General features: G+C 32.5%; 3 protein-coding genes across 3 annotated transcripts; all 3 read left to right on the top strand.

The window, feature by feature from the left end:
• The first annotated feature begins 4100 nt into the window (after positions 1 to 4100).
• Positions 4101 to 4718, top strand: LOC145105546 (uncharacterized). The gene is made up of 2 exons (XM_079042631.1): positions 4101 to 4242; positions 4375 to 4718. The coding sequence occupies exons 1-2, from the start codon at positions 4101 to 4103 to the stop codon at positions 4716 to 4718; spliced, it is 486 nt and encodes a 161-aa protein (XP_078898757.1).
• Positions 4719 to 4910: 192 nt separating this feature from the next.
• On the top strand, positions 4911 to 6026 carry LOC145105545 (uncharacterized). The gene is made up of 2 exons (XM_079042629.1): positions 4911 to 5427; positions 5539 to 6026. Exons 1-2 carry the CDS (start codon positions 4911 to 4913, stop codon positions 6024 to 6026), a joined length of 1005 nt encoding a protein of 334 aa, XP_078898755.1.
• A 928-nt stretch (positions 6027 to 6954) lies between these two features.
• Positions 6955 to 7950, top strand: LOC145105544 (uncharacterized). Its single transcript, XM_079042628.1, has 2 exons — positions 6955 to 7537; positions 7625 to 7950. The coding sequence occupies exons 1-2, from the start codon at positions 6955 to 6957 to the stop codon at positions 7948 to 7950; spliced, it is 909 nt and encodes a 302-aa protein (XP_078898754.1).
• Positions 7951 to 8192: the final 242 nt, after the last annotated feature.

Raw genomic sequence — 8192 nt, 5'->3', positions numbered from 1 at the left:
TAAAAAAAATTCAAAAAAAGTTTTGTGATCTCTAAGTAATTTTTTATGCATTTTTATGATTTTTAGGGTTTTTGGTTTTCCATAGAACCTAAACATATATATATATATATATATATATATATATATATATATATATATATATATATATATATATATAGGGTGAGGTTCAATAGAGAACCATAATTAACCAAGGAACCAAGGAACCAATCGTGAGCGTTGGAAATCATAACGATCAACGGCCAAAGAAATAGATGTACACTTTTACATTTGACGCACACACACCGGATTATACCAAAAAATCCACCCTTTACAAAAAAACCGAATGTCAGGTGATTTTTAAAGGAGGTGGTTGAAAGACCGGCCTTGAGAGGAAAAAACCAGTAAAAACTTCCTCATATAATCCATGAAAACCTCATTCAGGCGGGCGGGCGAAGGGTCCAAAGGACACGTAGCCGGGGGCGAGTCAGAAAATCCAAGAAAATAAATATATCAAAGTTCATATTTTTTGTACTTTTTTAACATAGATTCATATTGAAGCTAAAAAAAAAAAAAAAAAAAAAAAAAAAAACTTAATTTCAGTTTAGATTCACATTGTAAACCTATTCAGATTCACATTATGAACCTCCTTAGATTCACAGTATGCATAATAAGAAGTTAGATTCACAATGTGAATCTAAACTGATCGGACCTTTTTCACATTGTGAATGTTAAAATTTGAAATATTTACAGTTTAGATTCACAGTGTGAATCTACACTGATCGAGGTTTTTTTTTTTTTTTTTGAACCTTCTCAGATTCACAGTGTGTATAATAGTAATTCAGATTCACAATGTGAATCTGAACTGTTCGAGATTTTTTATATTGTGAATGTTAAAAATTGAAATATTTACAGTTTAGATTCACAGTGTGAATCTGTACAGTTCGAGGTTTTTTTTTTTTTTTAGTCGGTGTTGATGTTTATTAATAGAGTACAAAAAATTAATATTTTTGGTATAATTAGTTTTTTTTTTGATAAAAATAAACTTAAATATTGAAAAAACTAAGAAAATTAAGTGGGTTTTTTTCGGAAAAAAAAAAGTTCGTTTTTTATATATCATCATGGATCTCTATGGAAAGAGGACGAAAAATCGTGAACAACGGTATATTCGGTTTTTTTTTTCGATAAACAACTTGGCCTAAAAAAAATTTTAAATGAAAAAAAAAGAAGTGAGTTTTGTTATAATCCGGTACATTTAAAATTACAATCCTTCCTTTTGCCGTTGATCGCTTTAAAATCCGACGCTTTGGATTGGTTCCTTGGTTCCTTCATTAATAATGGTTCTCTATTGAACTTTTCCATATATATATATATATATATATATATATATATATATATATATATATATATATATATATATATATATATATATATATATATATATATATAGAGAGAGAGAGAGAGAGATATTTTCGCAAACAAATATGTTAATGAAACTTGAGAAATTTAAGATTTTGTATCTTTTACAAGTAAATTTGAGTAAATTACACGAATGGTCCCTATGGTTTGAGGTAATTTGTAATTTTGGTTCTTAATTTATTTTTTTAATTCGGAATGTCCCTACTTGTTTGTTTTTGTTGCGCGTTTGGTCATTATTTTACCTGAAAAACCTATTTTGCGCTTGATTTTTTAATTTATTTAAATAAACACACCCCAACCCCACTTCCACCTCACCTTACATTAACTTACCCACTCCATTTTATTTAAATAAATTAAAAATCAATGGTAAAAGTCTTTTTATGTAAAACAATGACCAAGCGCGCAATGAAAACAAACTGTACGGACTTTCTGAGTCAAAAAATTAAGTTTAGGGCCAACATACAAATTAACCCAAACCATAGGGACCATTCGTGTAATTTACTATGTAAATTTGTACAAAATGTATAAAGAATAATCAATTCTAAGCGAGAAAATTAATCAACAATGGTTGGTAGCTTAAAGCCATCACCGGCCAAAGTCAAACAAAAAGTTGGTTTCTTAACGAATTCCCGGTCTTTTATTCACATTTTTAAGAATTAAGGCCCCTCCTCAAAATCTGAGTGGGGGCGGCTTGATGCGTGCCTTGATAGCTACTCCTACTCTAAAAGTGTGAGGCCGGTGACTTGCTCCGCCGTAGTTCCACCACGTGAGAAGCCAATTGTTGGCTGGCGGACACTACGTGTTTCTTCCGTTAGCTTTCAGAGGATTTTCCGATATTATGTTTTAATTTCCCGACGACAAAAGTGGACGGCATGTGGCCATGAAAATTATAAAATATTTTCCACTAATCACATTTATCATTTTATTCTCCTATCAGCCAAAACCACCATGTATTATTTATTATATTAAAAACGGTTTTGTTATATATATATATATATATATATATATATATATATATATATATATATATATATATATATATATATATATATATATATATATATATATATATATATATATATATATATATCAGGCCCGGTTTAGAGCAGGTGTCATACGGGCAATGGAACAGGGCCCAAAATTTTAAGGGGCCCAAATTTTTTTTTATAGTATATCAGTCAATTTGTCAGGCCCAAGCAATCCAACACCATCAGAATTTCAGAATTGGAAATCAGGCGTGAAACTTAAAGCGAATTAGCGAAGACAGCAGCAAGCGATCGATCATTGTTCAATTCATCATCGATTCATCTTGCTCGTTAAGTCGTTCCCCTTAAAAAAAAGTCCATTGCAGCAATCGTGGAATCACCGAATCTGGGCAGGGAAACGAAAGGGGCAGTGCATCAACCATCGCCCATCAGGTTAGCGACATCGACATAGGCACACAGCATGCAATAATCAACAATCATCCTCCATTGAATATCGATACATCAGTTTCTAGGTGAGGGTCAATCACGATTAGAGTGTTAGACAATTAGAGTATTAGACAATTATCCATTCATGATTTATCCTGTATTCCTATTCATGTAATCAATTTATCAATGACAATGATTCTTCATTCTTGATTCTTGGTCCTGCTAATGTAATAGATAATGAGAAATTAAGGAATGAGGAATAAGGAATTAAGGATTTTGAGTTTGTAAATTATAATTCTCAATTCAATTGCATACTTGAATCAGTTGAATACTTGAATGTATTATCAATTTTTCAAATTCTTGTGTAATTGTTTAGATAAACTGTTTAATTTTCAGATTCTTGAATGTGATTCATGAATTTTTAATTGTTTATTTGTTTATCACTATGACATATTGTCATTATGTCATATTATCATATTGAAATCTGATTGAATGATTCACAATGTTAAATGAAATCAATGAATGATTTTGAAATAGATTATTAGAATCAGAAATTAAATTATGAGATTATGTTTATTTTATAATTGTTTATTGTATAAATGAAATCAATGAATTGTTTATTGTATAATTGTTTATCAAATTATGTTTATTGTTTGTAAAATTGTAGATATGAAGTCTAAACAACCATCCGGTAGTCAAAAACGTAAAAAAAGAAAACTAGATGAAGAAAAGAAAAAGGCTGACGCCGGTGCTCTAGATAAGTTTATCCATAGACAACCTATTGAAGAACATGTTGAAGAACATATTGAAGAGCACATTGAAGAGCATGTTGAAGAGCACATTGGAGAGCATGTTGAAGAGCATGTTGAAGAGCAAGAGCATATAGAAGTAGAAGAGGCAGAAGAGCAAGAGCCCGTTAAAGAGCTTGTTGATATATATGATCCAAGAAGGTGGGAAAAACTTAATTCCGAGTAGATTAAACTTTTGGTCCAGAAAGGCCCTAAAAGAGATAATAGTATTATGTATGGTCCCTACGATAAATTTGGTAGACGGTTTTCTGCAGCTTTATATACAAGAACTTTACCAAATTTGGAGAAGTGTGATAGAGAATGACTAGTATATTCAAAAGAGCTAGACAAAGTATTTTGTTTCTGTTGTAAAGTGTTTAGAAAAGGGATTTCAAAAGGTAAATTGGATGGTGATGGTTATGCAGATTGGCACCATGTCACCACTAGGGTTAAAGAACACGAAATTTCATTGGATCATCTTACAAATAGGAATAAGTAGTTTGATATGCGTAAAAGACTGAACTTAAATGAAACAATTGATAAAGTTCAATACGAGCAATTCAAGAAAGAAAGAGATTACTGGAAACAAGTCCTTTTGAGAATCATTGCAGTAGTGAAATTTCTTGCTAAACATAATTTAGCATTTCGTGGATCCAATGAAAAGTTGTATCAAAAAAGGTAACTATAAATTGTAATTTTTTTGTTCTAATTCCAAAAAATACCTTTTTGTTAATTATTATGACTGATTTCACTTCTTATTTGTTAATTTTATTTAATAGGTAACGGAAATTTTTTGGGTGTCATTGAAATGTTGGAAGAGTTTGACCCGGTTATCAAAGAGCATGTGCGGCGGATCACAAGTGATGGGCTTCATGTGCATTATCTTGGGCACTTAATCCAAAACGAACTAATATCTTTGCTAGCTCAAGAAATTAAAAAAGAACATATCAAGAAGATAAAGGAAGCAAAGTACTACTCAATCATACTTGATTGTACTCCCGATTCAAGTCACCAGGAACAGATGACTATAATAGTGAGGTATTTAACGTTATCATATAATTCTGTTACTGTCGAGGAGTCCTTTTTAGGTTTTTTGAATGTTGATGATACCTCTGGAAAATGACTATTTGATATTATACTTGAGGAGTTAAAGTCTCTTGGTCTTGAAATTGATGATATGTGTGGTCAAGGCTATGATAATGGAGCAAACATGAAAGGAAAACACCAAGGGGTGCAAAAGAGATTTTTAGATATAAATCCTAGAGCATTTTACACTCCTTGTGGTTGCCATTCTCTTAATCTAACATTATGTGATATGGCTAACAAGTGTGTTAAAGGAAAGAACTTTTTTGGATTCATCCAACGCATTTATACTATCTTTGCAAATTCTACTAAGAGGTGGGAAATTTTGAAAGATAATGTTAAAGCTTGGAGTCTTAATTCATTGTGTCAAACTCGTTGGGAAAGTCGGGTTGAGAGTGTAAAGGCTATTAAACTTCAACTTGTGGATGTACGGGAAGCTTTACTTCAAGTTGGAGAAAACGATAATGATGCTGCAATTGCAAGTGAAGCAACTTCACTAGCAGAAAAAGAACTTGGTGACTTTGAATTTTTGGTATCAACTGTTATTTGGTATGAAGTACTAAACCATGTGAATATTGTGAGTAAGAAGTTACAATCAAAGGATATGCATCTTGATAATGCTATTACAGAAATAAACAAATTGATTGGGTACTTCAAGAATTATAGAGAAACTGGTTTTTCAAAAGCGATTGTTGAAGCTAAGGAGATTGCTATTGAAATGGGTATTGATCCAATATTTCCACAAAAGCGTTTGATTTAAAGGAAAAGAAGGTTTGATGAGAGTTCAACTAGCGAAGAAGTTTCATTTACACCTGAAGAGAACTTTAGAGTCAATTATTTCTTATTCATTATTGATCAAGCTATTTCTTCTCTTGAGACAAGATTTGAACAATTCAAAGAGTATGACAGAGTATTTGGTTTTTTATTTCCACATAATTTGAGGGGAATTGAAGATAAAGATCTTAAGTCGTATTGTCATCGTCTTGAAAAAGCACTCAAGTTTGAAGAAAGATCGGATATTGATGCCGATGAACTTTATACGGAGTTGAAATTGTTTGAAACATTGGAAACCAATGAGTTTAGCAACCCTATAGATGTTTTGAAGTTTTTGAAAGAACTTGATTATTTCCCAAATGCAAGCATTGCATATAGAATATTGTTAACTATTCCAGTAACGGTTGAATCTGCAGAAAGGAGTTTTTCAAAATTGAAGTTTGTGACATCTTACTTACGCTCCACAATGACACAAGAAAGACTTAGCGGTTTGGAAATGATATCTATCGAGAACGAAATCTTAGAGAGTATAGACTATGAAGATGATCAACCAATTTGCAATCAAGAATGCTAGGAGAGCTTCAAGGATCGTCGGTTAGCTGTTACGATATGTAATTACTCATCAAAATACTATGATTTTGTTTTGTTTATTGCTATAAAGTTTATCGTCATTTTAATAAAAATATTAGTTTATGTAAGTTAATTTGTTACACGTTAAGGCCTAAGGGCCTTTTTTATCCATCTCGTCCTGGACATTTGAATCCTCAGAACGGACCCTGATATATATATATATATATATATATATATATATATATATATATATATATATATATATATATATATATATATATATATTAGGGATATCTTAAAGTCCTAATATTTTGGGAAAAGTTTTAAAAAAGTCATAAATTTCTTTTTTTTTTTTGAATAAAATAGCCCAGAAAACCGGGGAATTTATTAAGTTAGTCCCATTTTACCTATCAAGCCGGTCATCAACCTATGTGGCATGCCAAGTTGGACACTTTTTTGATGTGGCAGCTGACATGGCCATGTCACGTCAGCATAAGCCTCTTTACTAAAAAACTTTGAAGTTTTAAGGGAAATGGAGGGCATGGGACTTGAACCTGGGTCTCCTCTCTCTTATTCCTTCACCTTAACCAATTGAACTACATACACTTTATGTCTTTTCCTCTCCACTCAAATCTTTTATGCCTAGATTCGAACATCTTTACTAAAAAACAAAGACTTTTTAAGAAAATGGAGTGGATGGGTTTGAACATGTGCCAAATCCATCTCATTCCACTCAAAAATTTTATGCATTAATTCCTGAAGCTTCTAATACAACAACCATTTTATTATTATTATTCTGCTTTCCTTCCTACCCATTTGTGAAATTAACCCTCCGGCGATTTCGGAATTCTCTAGAATTGATCAGTGCAGCCTTTCTTCTCCGGCAGGTGCAAACGCCGGCAGGGTGTTGCATCTGGTTAGATCGCTCCACAATGGCCTTCAATAATTCATCTTCGTTGCATGGAGAGGGTTGGAAGAAAGATAGAATGCACGTAGGGAATAAGTATAATGACATGCTTCAATCCAAGAACAATCGCTCATCTACCAGATTTGATTGTCAGTCTTTTTACATAACGAATTTTCCAGATTACATCATCCACTCAGACTTATGGCGTATGTGCTCTCAGTTTGGAAAAGTCTGTAATGTTTTTATTTCAAACAAGAACTCACGTATGGGGAAACGATTTGGATTTGTTAGTTTTTCGGGCAAGGTTAACGTGGACCATATGATCAAGAATCTGTGTGATGTTTGGTTTGGATACCATAAATTGTTTGCTGCAGTTCCTCGTGTTCCCAAACAAGATACCCTTCATCATAATTTTTCCCTTAAGGTTAACAAACGTGTTAACTTACCTGATTCATATGCAGATGTGGTTAGAGAAAAACATTGTCAGACTTCACAATCAAAACAACTAGAATCAATAATTGCTCTTGATTCAGGGGATTTTCTTATTGACAATAAAAAGGTAGCATGTTTGGCTAAGGCTAGAGATTTTAGTACTTTACCTAATTTGGGTATGTTGTGTCATGATGAAGGCTTTTAGAACCTCCATATTCGATACGTGGGTGGTCTTTGGGTAATGTTTGAGTTTAAGTCCATAGGTGCTTGTAAGAATTTTTTGGAGTGTGATACTGTTAATCATTGGATTTCTGAAAAAAGAAAATGGAACAAAAATTGTGTACCTGATGATCGTATTGTATGGGTTGATGTTGAAAGTGTGCCCTTACGTGCTTGGAGTAAAACTGCTTTTAGACAAATTTTGGCTAAGTGGGGATCAATTGTCCATTTGGATGATAATATTGGTGAAGATGTGTACAAATCACGTGTTTGTATTCTTACTTCGTCTCTAGATATTATATCTGAAGTCATCAAAGTTACGGTTGATGGTGAAGTGTTCCCTATTCGTATTAAAGAAGCGCCTGGCTAGAATCCTTCTTTCATGTGGGATTCTAATAATAATCATCAACGAGGTGTCGAGGCTTTTGATCATTCTGAAGAAGAGGGTAGTAATGATTCCATAGTTGGCAATGAAGAGGCTTCAGAGGACCCCTTTGGAATTTATGATGTTTTGGAAAAAATTGATAATGAACATAACTTGTATAAAAAATTAGTTAATGTGCCCAAGTCTCAGGGGCAAAAGCGGAATTCTCCTTTAGTTATAGGAAAAGA

This window comes from Lactuca virosa, chromosome 4, assembly GCF_052849685.1.
Source record: "Lactuca virosa cultivar CGN04683 chromosome 4, Lactuca_virosa_CGN04683_v6, whole genome shotgun sequence".
Lineage (NCBI taxonomy): Eukaryota > Viridiplantae > Streptophyta > Magnoliopsida > Asterales > Asteraceae > Lactuca > Lactuca virosa.
Note: the sequence above shows the minus strand (reverse complement) of the source record. Positions and strands in the feature narration are given on the sequence as shown.

Bases quoted from the DNA above. Each gene is read 5' to 3' on its own strand.
- LOC145105544 (XM_079042628.1), top strand. From the start codon at position 6,955: ATGGCCTTCAATAATTCATCTTCGTTGCATGGAGAGGGTTGGAAGAAA. The intron at 7,538-7,624 runs GTATGTTGTGTC...TTAAGTCCATAG, and splicing joins TAGTACTTTACCTAATTTGG to GTGCTTGTAAGAATTTTTTG.
- LOC145105545 (XM_079042629.1), top strand. From the start codon at position 4,911: ATGGCTAACAAGTGTGTTAAAGGAAAGAACTTTTTTGGATTCATCCAA. The intron at 5,428-5,538 runs GTTTGATTTAAA...TTATTGATCAAG, and splicing joins TCCAATATTTCCACAAAAGC to CTATTTCTTCTCTTGAGACA.
- LOC145105546 (XM_079042631.1), top strand. From the start codon at position 4,101: ATGCGTAAAAGACTGAACTTAAATGAAACAATTGATAAAGTTCAATAC. The intron at 4,243-4,374 runs GTGGATCCAATG...TTTATTTAATAG, and splicing joins TAAACATAATTTAGCATTTC to GTAACGGAAATTTTTTGGGT.